General features: G+C 40.6%; 1 protein-coding gene across 2 annotated transcripts in view; it reads right to left on the reverse strand.

Annotated features, from left to right (window-relative positions):
* LOC117258751 (FERM domain-containing protein 4B) overlaps window positions 1-17,686 on the reverse strand; it is a 35,019-nt gene that overhangs the window by 4,897 nt on the left and 12,436 nt on the right. For both annotated transcript variants that reach the window (XM_033629876.2, XM_033629875.2), the window contains exons 2-21: window positions 16,903-16,968; window positions 14,282-14,376; window positions 14,072-14,164; window positions 13,620-13,704; window positions 13,221-13,277; window positions 13,098-13,120; window positions 11,550-11,633; window positions 10,136-10,201; window positions 9,750-9,807; window positions 9,577-9,663; window positions 7,060-7,136; window positions 5,848-5,986; window positions 5,621-5,762; window positions 5,233-5,366; window positions 4,963-5,079; window positions 4,102-4,330; window positions 3,214-3,267; window positions 2,943-3,090; window positions 2,543-2,710; window positions 1,544-2,328 (exon numbers count right to left, since the gene is read on the reverse strand). In XM_033629876.2, the coding sequence (XP_033485767.1) occupies window positions 1,544-2,328; window positions 2,543-2,710; window positions 2,943-3,090; window positions 3,214-3,267; window positions 4,102-4,330; window positions 4,963-5,079; window positions 5,233-5,366; window positions 5,621-5,762; window positions 5,848-5,986; window positions 7,060-7,136; window positions 9,577-9,663; window positions 9,750-9,807; window positions 10,136-10,201; window positions 11,550-11,633; window positions 13,098-13,120; window positions 13,221-13,277; window positions 13,620-13,704; window positions 14,072-14,164; window positions 14,282-14,376; window positions 16,903-16,968 (2,707 nt within the window). The remainder of the gene's footprint in view (window positions 1-1,543; window positions 2,329-2,542; window positions 2,711-2,942; window positions 3,091-3,213; window positions 3,268-4,101; window positions 4,331-4,962; window positions 5,080-5,232; window positions 5,367-5,620; window positions 5,763-5,847; window positions 5,987-7,059; window positions 7,137-9,576; window positions 9,664-9,749; window positions 9,808-10,135; window positions 10,202-11,549; window positions 11,634-13,097; window positions 13,121-13,220; window positions 13,278-13,619; window positions 13,705-14,071; window positions 14,165-14,281; window positions 14,377-16,902; window positions 16,969-17,686) is intronic.

The following is a 17,686-nucleotide window of genomic DNA, read 5'->3' on the forward strand; positions in this document are numbered from 1 at the left end:
GTCTTTGGATATTCTGGAAATACCTTCATATCAGCAGTAAGTCAAACACCAAGCCTTTATCTCTCAGAAAACACAGATGCTTTGCTCTGTGCTTGTAATGACTGACTGTGACCATGTGAATGTAATATTAATACATTAGAGGCACAAAGTGGGGATAATTTTCTCCCTGACTTCTATTCTTAGCAGGCTGGAAAAGCTTTGGACACAGTGAGTGAAACTCTGCACTGAAACCCATCTAAATATTATTGTCTTGGGTGGCTTAGCAGCTCTTGAAGGCTTGGTGGAGGAATTCAGACTGAGTGAGTGATAGGGAAATAAAATAGCATCTCTTGCTAGCAGACAAGATAGCATGCTTACAGAGAGCAAAGCACCAGCAATGTGATATACAACCCACGGCAGATATATGCAGCCTGTATGTATATGCAAATACATCTATTCCTAATTTAGAGGAACATTTTCTCTTAGAGATTATTCTTCATACGCCATTAAAGGAACAATATGTAAGATTTAGGGGGATTTAGTGGAATCTAGCAGCGAGGACTGCAGATTGCAGCCAGATGAAACTTCTCCTGGTTAGAATTCCATCAGTGTTCATTGTTCAGTACATTTTTACAAAGAGCCGAAGCATTTGCAGACATCTCTTCCTCTCCAAAACAAACAGACCAGGAGATTAAAACCAGTAAAAACACTGAATAAAGCAGTTTCACGATACAAATCAGTGTTTCTCATCAGTGTTTCTCCCAGGCTGTTTGATATGTCACAGACGGGCCACTAGCCGAGCACCTGCTAACATGTGCTCATCTTTTTTCTCTGATAACTTAACATCCAGACATTTAAGAGTTTTTTACCGGAGCCAAATTATTTGCAGAGGTCTCCTTCTTTCCAAAACAAACAAAGCAGGGATCTCATTTATTAAACAGTGCATAGGATCCATACTAGAAATGTAAGTATAGACAAAAGCCAAAAATGGCATGTGCCAAAAAATATTCGACAGTTTCTACAATCAGGCTTCCACCTCATCATCTGAGTTGCCAATTTCCTGTCTCCAAAATGTTCAGAAGCATGGGTCAAAGTTTCTGCCACCAAGTCTGTTTTTATAGATCACAACTTTTGCATGGGAAATGATGTACACCACTTTCAGGCCTTGTTTTGTGCATATGCAATATTTATAAAAGAGACCGAAGGTGATTTAAACCGGTGAAAACACAGAATAAAGCAGTTTCACTTTAGGAAAAATCAGTGTTTTACTGATGCTTTCATCATAAAGGGGCTGCAAAATATGGTGGCCAACATGAAACCATAAATGACCCTATCTACTGTAGAAACACGGCGATGCAACATGGCGGTCTCCATGAGCAAGCACTCGCTCCCTATGTAGATATAAACACCTCATTCTAAGGTACTGAAAACACATCAGTTCTTATTTTCAGGTGATTATGTACTAAAGAAAAGATGCTTATTATATTACGTTAAATTCCTGCCAATATATCTCCCTAAATCCTCAGACTTAATCTTTAAAAACTGCTTTGGGACATTGTCTCACCTGATGAAAAGGAGGTGGTTCTGCTGGAGTGGCTGAAGGCCGCTGGCATGGTCTGGTAGCCCAGGCTGAGCTGAGAGCCGCTGTCAAAGTCATATCCTGCCAGCATCCCCCTCCCTCCCTCCCTGTGGCCTTTGCTTCGGTGGTACCAGCCTTTCAGATGCTCCGCCACCAGAGCCTTATGCATGTTTTTGGCCAGCAGCTCATTTCTGGGCCCCTCTCTGTTCCGCGGGGGCCTCACTGTCGCGTAGGGATTCTGGGAAAGACCATCTGCCCGGTCACTGCTGTAATTCCTGAATCTGTCGTGTCCATGATAGCCATTTATTTGGTAGGAAGGGTTGACGTTGTAGTGGCCTTCGACTTCATTCTCATACACGTAGGCACCGTTAGCATAAGGCTCCATGTCCGGGCAGGGGTAACCCGCGACGTAGTAGGCACTGGGTGCATAGTGTGCTGAGGTCTCACATGAATAACTACAGCCAGAATGGTGCTGGACCAAGTTGGGCATACTCCCAGTGTTTCCATACACTTCCACCTTCCTGTGGAGACGATGCATGGTTGAGGTTCGGGAGTCCAGGGTACTGTAGTGGGAGTTGGCCGCTCCGCAGTAATCCAGACTAGACTGGCTGGTGTAGGACGAGCAATCCTCTAACACCTCTGTACTGTTGCTGCGGTGGGCTGGTGACAAGATAAAGACGGGTTTCTCTGAATCTGTGTCTTTTCTTAGCTGAGGTTGCGACTCCAGACTTCCGCTGCGATGCCTGAAGCAATGAGGAGACCCCTCGGACCTGGTGGAAGGACACAACTTTTAAAGTGTCTCCTAAAAGAACAAGATCAGTTTTATTTCTGGATTTATTAGTTAAAATAAAAGTTAGGGATTTGTATGACAGGCTTGGTTAAGTGGGGTAGGGGTAGGTTAAGAAGAGTGGGGGTAAGGTTGAAGTTATAGTTGAGGAGAAAGAAAGACATTGGGTTGGCAATGCAGCAGAGCAGAGATCACACCTGAGCTGGCTGCTGCTGTAGGCATTGCGGGTCATAACCGGGGTGGGCGGCATGCTGCGTGGATCTCTAGGAGGTCTGGGAAGGGTTTTATAGGGACTACTGTGGTTGGAGGAGACCTCTCTTGGATTCTGGTAGTAGTGGGAAGCCTCCTGGCCTTCAAAAGCTAATCTAAAAGGGTATGGTATAAGAAGAGGATCAAAAAAAAGGAAAGAAAAACCAGGGTGAGATGTGGGGAAAGGAATGAGGCCGCAAACATGACACAGCAAATATCACGGACTCTGCCAAAACATGATACAATTGCTTCATTCCAACATCAGTAAAATCAAGTTGTGAAACTTGAGTTACACATCACACGAAACTTTAGGTAATTAGATTCCGGGCAGGAAGTGTGTTTCCCCACCTGCTGTTTGTCTTGTTATGATGGTTTTCCCTCGGAGATCCCTGTCTGTCCACATCAAACTCTGCTCCCAGCGATCGCATCGGACTGAGCTGAGGGGAACCTTGGACCGACCGTGACCGTGGTCGCTGACTGACACTGTCTGAGTCATCTGAATACAAATGCAACCCACGGTAACAATATTGGCACTTGCTCTTGTACAATAAGTCATAATGATAATTATTATAACAGGAAGGTTGATTTTAATGCAGCAGAATGTGTTTGTCTGACTCACCATCATCCAGCGGGAGACTAGACAGAGAGCTGCAGTCTGAACGGACAAGTTCATCTGAGGGAGGAGAAGATATTTATTATGAATATATAATATCTTCTGTGCACAGCAGTGATAATCCAGTAACACAGATTAATTGTACATTGTACATTTTAATTTTACATTTTACCTCAGTGACAATGTTGGTTAGGTAACATAACCATGATGTAACCCCAGATTTACAGAGCATTGGTGCAGCCATAGCCGTTGCTATTTCAATGTGTTTTTCGGTTCACAAATGTTAATGGTAACATTTTGTTCGCCAAAAAATGTCTTGTTAAGCATTTGGTTGCACTTCAAAACCCTCTAAGGAGTGTGTTGTTCAGTTTTCCAGTAAGTACATTTTGTTTTAATGGTTTAAAACGTGTTATGTGCTAGCAAACATTATCCATTGGCATCATAACAGTTAACTATACCTCTAAATGCACGGTGCTAACTAAGCTAGCAGCTAGCGTTAAGGTTAATTCCACTCTTCGTCCACATATTGCCACTTCTGGCTCCAAAAATCCAAGATGGTGACGGCCAAAATGCCAGTCTCAAGGCTTCAAAACGGGAACCCACAAACCAACAGTAGCTATGTCCAGAATTTTAACCAAAGTGTATCAATGTAAGGTCTTCGTAGTTACTACCCCCAGCAGTGGACATGGGGGACATTGGAACAACAGGAATACCCGTGGAAAACAAAATGCAGTGTGCCCTGTGTTGTTGGTAGTTTCTCAACTCTCAGGAAAACAGAAAGCGATCCAGTTGTCTGTACAACCATGGAGCCAACAGTAATAGGCTTACCACTATGAGGTGCTAGAGGGGGAAACGTTTAAAAGTTGTCTGTTTCCACTTTGACTAGCACCCTACCTGCAATGATCACTGAGGCCCGCTGTGTGGGTTTCTTTCCCTTCTTGATTCTGTACTGGTTCATCTCATCCTCGATCTGCTGGAGTTTATGCATGGCATCCAGACAGTTTCTCCTCCTCTTCTTCTTCACTGTTTTGCACAGTTCTGGCTCATTGGCGAGCTTCTTGGCCGCCTCCACAATCTTTTGCTGCAGGGCAAATCTGCTCTCCAGGTTCCTCAGAAAAGGATCCTGCAGCAAAACACGAGCAGATGATCCCGAGAGATAACAATGAGTAACAAAAACATAGTTTAATCAGATAATAACTACAGCTGTCACCTGTTTTTCCTAGTTCCTCTATTTTCTGACTTCCCTACACTGTTGCACTCAGTGTCATGCCAGTTAAGTTGACAACCTTTCAAAATGTAACATAGTTTGATTTTTTTAAAAGGTCAGACATTTCCTAAAATAGATGGGCAATGAACTCTTTAGCATATGTACTGAGGAGTAACAGGAGTAACTGGTGCATTTGTTGGGGACTATTTTCAGCAGCAGATTTGGTGCGCTTGCAAATATTTGAGGCTTTAGAACAGTGTAAGTGGGATCAACCCAAAATAAGCAGTGGCCATGTTCATCATAATGAAGGAACATGTCACCCAGTGCAGCAGTGTGGCTTTTTGTTGGAGTTTTAACAGTTTTTCGACAACAGTGGAGCAGAAGAATAAAATATATCAGGTAGGACTGTAAAATTTTGATCAATTTATTGTTGGCTTTGATCGTTTTGTGGGATTTGTTGATAACAAAAGAAAAATAAAATGTCACCCAACACATCCTGTAAACCCAAAAAGTGAAATATATGAACAGTAAGACAGTTAAACACAGACCTCATTGTAGGGAAAAAGGTCATCTAACTTGAAGGCAGTTCCAACTCGCCGTCTGACATGTGGCGGTCTTTCACCTGATGAGAGGGGATACTCTTTTGGCAGCTTTCCAGTGAGCTCCTGAAAACACAAAACAACAAGTCCCCTAAATATCTACATGAACTCAACACAGCAGCAGGAACCATCAATCTTAATAATGGGAACTCAGCTGACTGAATGCGCCTTGCAAAATGTCCTACCAGTGCAGAAATGTAATACAGAACTATTTCTCACCGCTTCTCTCAGGCAAATCTTCTTCAGTTCTTTTGTCTTCTTGGCCAAAATATCTTGGATCTCCTGCTCCTTTTTTCTCAGTTCAGCGAGTTTCTCCCTCTTCTGTTCTTCACTCATTTCAGAGTCTGCAGAACCTGTGAAAACAATATTCTGACGTTTCTTGCCAACATAGCATATGTCTAAAAATAACATCCATGTCGTGATAGCGTGAGCCGATTCTTCAACATGTCCCCTTCGCTTATTAATTCACAAACAGCTCAGTTTTTACCCTTCACAGCTCAGTCAGAGACACCTGGAGCACAGCTATAATCTGAAGTGATGGTTTTTTGTTGTGAAAACATGAACTTAATAGACACTTGCCTCATGAACAGAAGTAATTATAACCAACCTGTAGACACCAGGCTGCCGTTGCTGGCTGTTATTAAGTTATTCTTCAGGCCTGCGTCTCCCAGTCTGCTTATTTTTGCTCCTCCGTGCTCTGTGAGATCCATGGCAATTTCCTCCAAACTTCTCGCTGTTCCTAATTTAGACTAAAAGAATAAGCACAACAAAGATTAGCTGATTTTATTAAAAGTATTGAAAGTAATGTTGTTGCGACAGATAACTGACACTTACTTTGCTTTGCTTTCTGTCCAAGTAGAACTGGTGCTGGCTAATAGCCATAACCCAAATGGTTTTGATCAAAGAATGGCTGGCATACCACGTGTGGATGAGTAAGCCCGTCTGTCCGAAGGTGCGTTTGGTTACTGCTCTCCTGTTGCAAGAAATCAGAGGTTGTGGTTGCAACACTGATATGAATGATCTCTTTACATAAATGCTGAAGGGGAGACACAGCAGGTGAAGAGGGTAAAACGTTTAACTAATAGATATCACCACGAAACTTCCCCAGGTGGAAAATGGCTAACAATTGTGGAAGAAATCTTTTTAATGGAGAAACTGACACGTACACTGAGACTACAAGAAGCACAGCTAGAAAGAAAATGGGGAAAACAGACAATTTAAATGACTCAAAAAGACGACACTGGACTGGAATAATAATCAGTAGATACACTAATCCTCCAGGCTGTAAAATGTGTATTTACCCAAGCAGTTGTGTTTCACTGGCTCTAATTATTTTTCAGTTATTTTATTATTTTAGTATGCTGTTGTAGCTGACACGTCAATGTCACAAAAATTGTGTTAATAAAGACTGAAGTGGGAAAAAAAGTAACTTCCCCGGTTAATTACAGGAGTTATTATATTTTGGTGTTTGTAAGTGTTACTGACATGGAGATTTTTTCGGCTGTGTGAAAAAAAATAATTTTGAGAAAATGTTCTTAAGATATGTATTGTAAAATTCCATAAGTATTTAGACCAAAATAAGACACTACAGGTGAATGGGTTAAACATTTTCAGTAATCAATATCACCATAGGTCTTCCCCAGTGATTATTTACATTAATACAATTATTTTTTTGTAACAAAAGTTTTCTGAAATTTTATGTTAAAATATGCAAAGGAGGCATTATCTAAATAAATATGCACTATTGCATGCATTCCCAGAACAGAAAACTGAAGTTAAACAAACAGCTAAACTTGCATTTTGAATGTTTTCTTTCCACTTGTCTGATGAGAACAAAAATAGCCCAACATCTCAAAATTGACCTGTGCATGAAAAAACAGTTTCCACCTGTAGTGCTTCCCCTGACAAGAGAGACCAGCCCATTATGGGCTGGCTGGCTAGAGAAACTCAACTAGAGGCTAATCAACCATAAGTACAAGAAAAACTAAAAATAATCAACTTGTACAAACAGACAGTTCACACAGAAGAATCTCTGCTGCTGCTCACCTGTGTGGATCATTAACTTCCACTGCAAATTTCTTCTCCCTGAAGTACAAGTTCTCCAGCTGCTTCCACTGATAAAGCTGGGGGGTAAAAAATAAGAAATAACTGATCAGAGAAATGGATAACACTCTCTGTAATTCACAGGTAAAAACTGGGAAAGTCATGAAATTTCAAAATCCCATTTTCATTTGGAGAAGTCATGGAATTTGTTGCAGTAACCTCCTGTGGATAACTGTCCACGGGCCCAGTGCACGCTAGTCACTAGTTATTAGGCGCACACACACACCTCTGGCAACTGTTTATAAAAAACCAAAATCAAATATAGGGGGGTTTAATACTTTTTCCTCCTCCCCACTTGCAGACGTGCTCAGCTCGTCAGTCTTCACAGATACTGCACCTAAACGAGCTGCTGTATCGTATCGTCTCATCACATGATCAAACAGAAACTTGACATTAGGCAACGTCAACATACATGTTACCCAACAGTCATCATTGCATACCTGTATATGACAAAAATATTAAAGAAAATAAGAAACTATTTTTCTAATTGAATGTTTTTTTTATGTATATAGTTCATCATGGTTTTTCTAGTTCATGTAGAATAAGCATATCATTTTGTTGTAGATTGCTACTGACTATTTTACCAAAAACAGAAAAGAGAAGAAAAGAAAAGAAAATCAGGCGCCTGTTTCTACGCACTGCCTGCATCATCTATGTTTACACCCCTGCTTCCACGTACATTTACACAACAGCACATTTGTTTTCTGAAGCTGTTGACATAACGTAGCTGTAAAATGCATGGATCTGTGACAGCATTTAGTTTACGTCACATATGTTTCTTCATTTTCTCCCTGGTTTGGTCTCTTCTTCCATGTTCGCCAGCTAACTGACACTATGTTTGAATAAAGTTTGAATCTGATATGTTAGTAAAACACAAAGCAAGTATGACAAGAAAAAAAAATGTATGGGTCCTTGAAAAGTGCTGGAAAAGTTCTGAATTTTTGTCCATTAAATGTGTGGGAACACTGAATTCACAACCTGAAAATACAGAAAGGTAAGCAGCAGTGTAAGGCCAGGAATAGCGGCTTTAAAACATGATCATTTGTACCTTCAGTCCTGGTGAACATCCATAGTATTACAGCCACAAGCCTGATGACTGACATCACATAAACTATTAAAAATAAAGATTAGCAGTGCAGGTGTTTTGGCTCGCCTGTTTCAGCCACAGTCATTAAAAAAGCCAGACTGTAACGTGAACCGTCATTATAATCGGGCATGCCAAGTCTGCAATAATGCAGGTGTTGGAAAGCTAAGAATGCCACAAGGGGACATTACACAAAGAGTCATCACCGTTTACAACACTTTCCATGGCTCATCACGTCCATCCCTCTATCACCCAGGTGCTCAACTGACAACAGCCTGATATGAACAATCCATTAGGCTCGCTGAGTCACTGTGTGTCTGGACTAAACTTGAATGAGACACGATCTTGAGCAGACAGCACAGAAAACAATACATGTGGTTGTATTTTGTGGCACAATGCTGCTACGTGGTTAACAGTCAGTCAAGAGTATGGAGGCAAACATCCATAACAGCTACTTTTTTTAAAGACTGATTGTTGAGTCAATATTTTAAATCAACATACACATTATAAATGTTGTTTAAAGAACAAAAGCTGGGTTTACTTGCAGTGTTAATTCAGTCCAGACATAAAAGTGTTGTATCCACGCTTACCAGTCTAATGAGATGTTCACAAGTCCTGTTTCTCGACTTATTAAATCCTCCGCTGTCAACACTAACGTACACTTTGCTCCTTCTCCTGTCAGCTCCTGACTTGTCTCCTCAGGTATTCTCAGAACATGCACTATAACGCCCCAAATCCAGCCCCCTTTCCCTTTGACATCACCAGCTCACTCCCTCTTCTCCTCTCCAAACACGCCGCTGCTCCCTGCACACAGCCGGCTGCTGCTTGCACAATTTTTGGAATGCAGCTGACAAAGACTGATGCACCATGTCGAGTGATTACCAGGTTGAACAGGGAGACAGTGCCAGTAAATTAATGTGCGTTGTTTTATAGCTTTCCTTTCCTATAAAGCAGAACTTGCACTGCATGTCTGCACCCTGCAGATACTGGAGGCACCAGACTGGACAGCATAGCTGACAGACCAGTCACATGGGTGTTTCTCCCATCTAATGCTAAAACAACATCAATGAAACAAGAAAAGCAGGTTCACACTGAGTGTTCTCACAGACTTTATTCAGAACTCACTGGCATCATTAACTGCCAGAGCTCGCTGGACTGAGATTTGCTCCAATTTTTTCAAGTCTGGCCTCGTCCTCTGCAGCAGCTGAGGCACAGCCTTTGTTGGGGTGAACCAGATGATGCATGAATCTGAGCTGGTGAATCACCACGCTATGTGCAACAGCAGCAACCCATGTGCTATCATGTCCACAGTCGGATTAGTGAAGCGGAGAAATAGCAGCAGCCATTTTAGAGACGCAGCAGCAGGAAGTGTTTACCTTTCGGGGCTTTAATTTATCCTGCAGGTCATACTGGCCGATGCCCTTATAGCTGATTCCAAGCCACCACGGGATCCCTTGTTTATCCTGTGAGGCAAGAGCACAGCTTGGAGGTTGACTCAGTTTCAAGCTCAACAGCTGTCATTTCCCATTAATCACAGCCGAAGACCTACCTTTACTTCGTAATAATGCACGCCATACGTGGGCAAGGATTCCACCAGTGTCAAATACCTAGAACAAAAAACATTTTTCTATTAAAACCACCGGCTGCTTTTTCAACATCTGCATGTGGTTTACCTCGGAGATGTGGAAAGACTGAAAGGGGAATTTGAGCTCGGTCCACTGAATCAGTGTGATTCACTGGACTGCAACTGAAGAGGAGCTATTGATTTCTATCAGAAGATGAGAAAAGGAGTGCCGGAGAGAGACGGGGAGAGAAGGGGGGGGGGCTAATAGAGGTGAGAGGAAGATTAATGAACTTAAAGCTTAATAGCATTCATTGTCTAATTACAAGTGTTGAACCAATTTCAGCAAATGCACATTTTTCTTCAGTACTCACTGCACAATGGCCTGTCCTCGGGAGACTCCTTTCTGCTGTTTGTAATGTTCAATAACTCGATCCTCACTGCAATGTCACAGAGGAGACACATTCATACGCTTCAAACAGATGAACATTATCAGATGAGCCATTTTATATGGTGTATGTGCCACATAAGTGACAATGTGTAGTAAAAGGTTGTCAGACGTATAACTGAATACACCAATAAATATTTTTTTCCTTTAACCTCCAGACAGTTTGTTACAAAAAACAAAACCCTTTTTATTTTATTCTTTCCTTCACTGCCAATCTGTTGATTAAATAAATTGAAACTTCAAGGTCCAGTGTGAAGAAGAAGAAGAAGAAACACTTCATTAATCCCAGACGGGAAATTCAATTTTTACACTCTGTTTTATACACACAGGCCTGAAATATATACACATGCACAAACAGGATTGATGCATGCATTAAATAGAGAGATGTCAGAGTGAAGGGGCTGTGTTGGACAGGCGCCCTGAGCAGTTGGGAGTTCAGTGCCTTGCTCAAGGTCACATCAGCAATGCCCAGAAGGCGAATTGGCACTTCTCCAGCTACCAATCAACGCTCTATGCTGTGTCTGTACAGGGATTTGAGCTGACAACCATCTCAAGAGTTAAAGATTTAAGGCGCTTTAGTGGCATCTAGTTGTCAGGATTGCAGCTTGCAACCACCTGAATCTTCTCCTGGTTAGAATTTCTTCAGTGTTCATTGTTCAGGAGGTTTTTACCAGGAGCCGATTGCCCACAGAGGTCTTTTCCTCTCTAAAATAAACGGACGCTTTTCCGATACCTTTCTACTCATTGCAGATGGGCCACTACTCCAGCACCTGCTAATGTGTGTTCACCTTTTTTCTCTGACAACTTAAAATCCAGAGGATGTTTGTGCCGCAAGCCAAATTACCCGCAGAGGTCTGTTCCTCTCTAAAACAAACAGACCCAGTAATTTAAACCAGTAAAATCATTGAATAAAGCAGTTTTACATTTTTAAAAAACAGTCTCTGCGACACTGCTAATCACAGAGGGGCTGCAAAAAACTAAAATTTAAATAGCCCTTTCTAGAGCCAGTGTTTGGTTTGTCCATTCTGGGCTACTGTAGAAACATGGCAGTGCAACATGGCAATCTCTGTGGACGAGTACCCACTCCCTATGTAGATATAAACAGTTCATTCTAAGGTAATGAAAACACAATGATTCTTATATTTAGGTAACTATACACTTTAAAAAAAAAAACATACTTATTTTATTATATTCCATTTCTGCCAAAATATCCCCATAAATCCAACACACTGGACCTTTAATTTATTTCTAACTGCATGTTAAAACTTACCAAACACTGTGAATGTTTTTAAGATTTTAGTGAAAGCATGACTTTAAATAAGCTTTTCCTGTAAACGTACCAGTATGCAAGTGATGGGTGTTCCTTGAGGACTTTGGTGGGAAGAGTTGGGAGTTTCTTCAACTCAGCTCTTGTGTTTTCATCACTGAAATAGAAAGACAAACAGTTGTGATGACAGTTTTTGAATTCTAGTGGCATATTTTTTTAGAGACAGTTTAGAGACATGATATGCAATGAGTCTATAATTTACTGAACTGCCTTTGTTGGATTTGGGGAGTGAAAGTTTTACTAGTGGTGGAATGTAACTTTGTACATTTACTCAAGATACCTGCCCTTTACATGAGCATTTTTTTAAGATTAACCTAATGGTTTTTGCCTTTATTAGATAAGAGAGTATTGCTTGTGAGGAGCGGAGAGAGGGGATGACATGTGCTAAAGGGCCACAGGCCAGAACCAAATCCACGGCTGCTGCAGCAAGGACATCACCTTTGTATGGTATACTTCTACTCCTCCATATTTCAGAAGCCAGGTTTGGACTTTTGCCTTCAGTGCATTCACCTAACAGCTGACGTTACTTTGAATAATATGAAGTGCTAAAAATAGCAGCCCAACAGCAAATAAAGATGTTAAAATTAGCATCATGGAACAGCTGCACTTACACCAAAGACGCCTGTTCTGCATAAGCAGCACATTTTGATACTGTACTTATTTTTGCTTGTAATGGTGTATTTTTACAATGTGATACTGAAACTTTGATTTGCATAAAGAATCTAAATCCTTCTCCCACTGCTGTCATTTACATTTTGAGGTTTCTACCATTTTTTTTCCTGTTAAAAGGGTTTTTTTGGGGGAGTTTTTCCTTATCCGCTGCGATGGGGTTGCTGGCCTATCCCAGCTGACATTGGATAAGAGGCAGGGTCCACCCTGGACAGGTCACCAGACTATCACAGGGCTGACACATAGAGACAGACAACCATTCACACTCACATTCACACCTACGGACAATTTAGAGTCACCAATTAACCTGCATGTCTTTGGACTGTGGGAGGAAGCTGGAGTACCCGGAGAAAACCCACGTTGACACGGGGAGAACACTCCACACAGAAGGGCTCCCCCACCCCAATGTTTGAACCAGGAACCCTCTTGCTGTGAGGTGACAATGCTAACCACTGCACCCCCATGCAATGTGTAGGACATGACCTTGGTGTGTCCTAGTCACAGCCACCATAATACAGAATTTACTCATATGAACTCAGATGTCTGTGTTACGACACCACCTTACTTCAGCTGGTCAAAGCCAGGTGAGGGCCTGCACAAAGACCTGTAGAATTCCCTTTGAACACAACACATATAATATCAGAGGGCAGTTCTCTTAAACGCAGCTAACAGCTGCTCTCTGTAATGTAAAGGTGTCTCTGCTCTGGCTTCTATCAGCACTATGAGACTCATTAGTTTCCTGGTGCAACCTTCTCGGCAGTCTGTGGTAAACCTCACATAACACTGTCATTGATTTTTGTTGTGACCTATTGAATGTGTCCGCTGAAAGCTCACTATTAACTTGTCCTGCTGCTGTTAAATACTTCTTACCCAGCTGATAATACGCACGTACCTTGTGTAGTCTCCCTTCGCCTCCTAGTGATTAGGAAAAAAAACTCTTATCAGATTAAATGCTTTAAAGGGATTTCAGATGCAGCAATTACTGTATGTATATGAGGCAATTAAAAGCACTAACCTGCAAAGCATTTGCGGCTAATTTGAAGACGTTCTCACTTTCCACTTCTATAATCCCCTGGGAGACAAAATAGATCGATGGAGGGAAAAATGAGCAGGAAGCAGAATGTATGGTCCATGTAGAGAGAAAGCTTTCTAGATCCAAACATAGAAGCTTCTCTGTGTTGACCTACAATAACCTCTGCTTATTCTCAAAGTGAACCCTTTTGTGTTTTTCTTCTTTTTTCTTAGACTGTCTACTTTACATTCCAGCCAGCAGAGTGAGAAAACTGTACCCTGCAGCCATTGTCTGCGGAGCTGCGAGGGTCCAGAGACAGTGAATCATCCTCGAGCTGCCGAGAACAAAAACAACCAGCTGCATAATTTTTCATTGCTTCAAAAACAAGGGGAAAACACTTACATTGTAGACAGCAGATTTTGCATTCAGGAAGAATAACTCCACTGTAATGATGTCCTTAAGCTGTGTTATGTTTTCTACATAAAACCTGTGAAGGATAAAAGCAGATGCACACACAACAATTTAAAGGTTAAACTGAGATAACTTTTATTGCTGCTTTTAAGGTCCCCAGTTTGCACTTTTCTCTGCCTGGTAAATATACTGTTGTCAGTGTGAGGAGTGGATGAGAGTGACAGTTTATGGTCATTTGCAAACGCCTGAAAACCACCGATAACACCTTCTCACACAAAAGCTTTTCAGCCACCAGTTGGAGGCATTTATAGATATCAAAGGCAATCAGGACAGGAACTACCCTGGATATGTTGTTGACCGCTAACAGCTCTACTCTGTGTGTCAACAAAGTAGTGCTCCCTGCTGGAGATCGTGTGATTTGCATGAAAAAAATGAATTATCACCTGACCAGGAAGTTGAGGGCGATGGGCCCGGGCTTCTTCAAAAAGTCATGTTCGAGGACTCTGCGGTCCATCTGCAACCACTTACGCTGACCACTGCGAGAGCAAACACATCAAAGCATGAGAAAGCTGCATTTTGCACACACATACATGTATGGACATCTGTAAATATTCAGACGACTTAACAAAGAATAAATTTAACAGTTTACATACTTGTCATCGAAGAATGCAAGTCCAAAGAATTCCTTCTCTTTGAGGTTGAAGTGGGAGGAAACCAAGTCGAGGAGTTCGTACGACAGAAGCTTAGGCTGCGGGAGATTTAGATTTAGATTCAAAATATTAGGCACACATCTCTAATTAAATAATTGATAAATCAGTCATTGATACTTGGAGGAAATTAATTCATCTGTTGCTGCAGGAAGGTCTTCCTACTCACTATCTTAACATATTGCCCGATCATATATTTAGGAGAAATGTGATGGAGGAAACAAACTCTTCCAACTCTTTACAAAGTTTTTAATACATTCCTAAACTGTGGGATTCACAACTCAAGAATAGCGAGCTCTCTCTGTATTTTTTAAATGTAAATTAAAGACCTATCTTTATAATCTGTCTTAAATGCAGTTTTAAGTTTAAACCATTGGTTTTGATTTTTTTTTAATCTCTTCTGTTTGTTTTTATTCTATTTTATTTATTTATTTATTTATTTACTGTTTTTATTCTATGTAGTTTTAATCATCTTATTCGTGCAGTTTTGATAGGTTTGCTTTTTTAATATTTTATTGTCTTGTATCTGTGTCACTCCCATTTTGCCATGTGAAACACTTTGGGCTCTATGTTTGTATGTATAAATGAAGCTGAGTTGAGTTGGCTTCCCACATCTCACACCATTACATTACAGAAACATCTCCATGACATCATCATTTTTAGGGGATGCACTACAGGTAAAAAGTGTTTATCCATGCTCTGGTAAATTTTGAGATTGTGACTGTTTTGCTTAAAAAAAAAAAAAAGTCTTCTTTCAGGCTAAAGGATGGAAAATGTCCAAAAATATTTCTGTTCTAGAAATGCATGCAAAAAAAAACATATTTAATAGATAATCTCTAATTTGCATATTTAAACATTCAATTTCTGAAAACTTGTCATACCAAAAATAAATGTATGAATGTAAGTTATCAGCTGGAGAAAATCCATGGTGATATCTATTAGTGTAATTTTTTTTGGCCTATTCAGCTACAGTGTCTTATTTTAAATGAAGGGATTTTTTCAACACTTATCTCTCATACACAGAGCCAGAAATGTCCACTTCAGTAGCACTTACACCAAACTTTCCAGTTTTATGCCTGTCTATTCCAAAGATATGTTCATATATCATTAATAGCTTGAATTATAACATTTTATTCATAAAAACATGGCAAAATTTGTTTTTTTAAAGGCTGTTAACAGTATTTTCTGATTAATGGGGTGACAAAAGGATATAATACAAATTCCCTATGTAAAAACCTTTGACTCTTATTGTTATTACAATTAGTTCTATTGGTTTTTAGAACAACCAAGAAACACGGAGCATATACACTCTAAAACCCACAATATCTAAACCCACCCCGCCTCCCTCAAGACTGGCCTGCACATACAAACAAATGAACACCACTAAATACTTAACACACATGAATATAATAAATATACAGAGTCAAGATAGACTGATGATAATAATCTGGTATTGCAAGTGAATTAACAGCAACAGAATGGACCTGAACGAGTGAGGACTGAAAAGAAAAGGGACATATCCATACTATAACAGGCACACACAGGCATTGAATCACATTTCTTGAAGTATAGACTTTATAATAATGGTCCAGGAATGGTTGCCATACTGTATGGACTTCATTGACTGATCCTTGAGTGGCATATCTGAGCTTTTCCAACTGTAAGTGAGTCATGACATCATTGACAAAGCGGCCAAACAGAGGGGGCAGGTTAGACTTCCAGTTATACAGAATGAGACATCTTATTAGCAGTGATGAAAAAGCCAAAGCACAGGTCTGGGTCCACGCTCGGGAGAGACCCAGCTCTCTTTGGGCCACAGCAAATACCGCCAACTGTGGCTCTGGGTCTATGTTTTTATTACACGTGTACAAAAATGTCTCAAAAATTTTGTCATAAAATCGTCCCATCCTTGGGCATGCCATCCTTTGACCTTTAATATGTCAATAAAATGAAACAATAATTTTGAACCTGGTTTTATTTAATGATCCGATTTAATTTTGTTGTGTAATTTTATGCCAATTGGTGCATATTTAATTAGATTTTTATTAGTTACAGTAAAAGTTTTACTTTATTTGCCTGTAGCCTTTTTTTTGCCACTCGGGCGCAGAGGAAACAAGATGTAAAACAACACTGACATAACCATTTAAGTTGGCGAACTCCTTAGTAAAACAGTTGCTTATTTACACATCTACCAGCTCTGGAGGGAAATATCTGTCTCTTAAGCTGCCAATTCCTCCACTATGTTCACCATTACGTTGCTCCCTGTCTATTTCAGTGCTGAGCAGGTAGTGTAATGTTATTTTTTGGAAGCTTATCACGATGAAACTGACAATAAACGACGCTCTGAGGACACAGAGTGAACCAAAACAGTCAAGCTGCTGCCAGAAAAACGTACACTGAGCTGAAAGACACTCGCTCAAGCTGAGGGGAACTGCAGAGTCAGGTGATGATTCTTTGTGGGTTCATAATTACCAGCAGCCTCGTTCACATTACACATCTGCACGCCATTGGATCATTTGTTACAGTATGATAAAAACATTGATTACAGCTGTCGGGAGGATTCGTACCTGAACCAGCAGCTCCAGCTTCCTGTCATCCAGCAGCTGCACTTGGCACAGCCTGCCCTCGGTCATCTGCAGGGGAGAGAAAAGAGGAAGTTCAAAGCTTGTGACACAGATTGCATGTTATTCATCATCACAAGGCACAGTGATGTCAGGTCTTGTGTAATGGGAATGTTTGCAACTATGTTTACAAGTATGGCCTTACAGTACAGTAAACATGAGGCCTGAAAGGTCTAGTAACTCTAAAATATCTCAAAACTGCTGAAAAGAAGAGTTGAAACAATCCTTTATTAAACAGTTATCATATTTACTCCATCAAATCTGTTTGGGTCCCCATCATTTAAAGGGAAAAACAAGGCAGTATAAAATCCTCAATGATGTTTTCAGCCACTAAAGACACTAATTCAAGTGTAGTTATTAGCATTAAGTAAAATAAATAATTGCAATTTTTATATTTTTAAACAGTCTAAATAATATTGAATAAATCCCTCCTAATGGCAAATGTGTTAATCAAATAAAAAGAAACATATTTTGGTTAAAACAGCATGATTTATCAGGGTCTTGTTCACGAGTGAGGGTAGAGTGGAGCGTGAGATGGATTGGCGGTTTGGCACAACATGATGCGGACACTGTGCCGGACCATCGAGGTGAAGACAGAGCTGAGGTGGAAGGTGAAGCTTTCGATTTACTGGTCCATCTACGTCCCAACCCTCACCTATGGTCATAACCTTTGTGTAGTGACTGAAAGAATGAGGTCGTGGATACAAGCAGCCGAAGTGAGTTTCCTTTA

Source organism: Epinephelus lanceolatus, chromosome 8 (genome assembly GCF_041903045.1).
Source record: "Epinephelus lanceolatus isolate andai-2023 chromosome 8, ASM4190304v1, whole genome shotgun sequence".
Classification (NCBI taxonomy): domain Eukaryota; kingdom Metazoa; phylum Chordata; class Actinopteri; order Perciformes; family Serranidae; genus Epinephelus; species Epinephelus lanceolatus.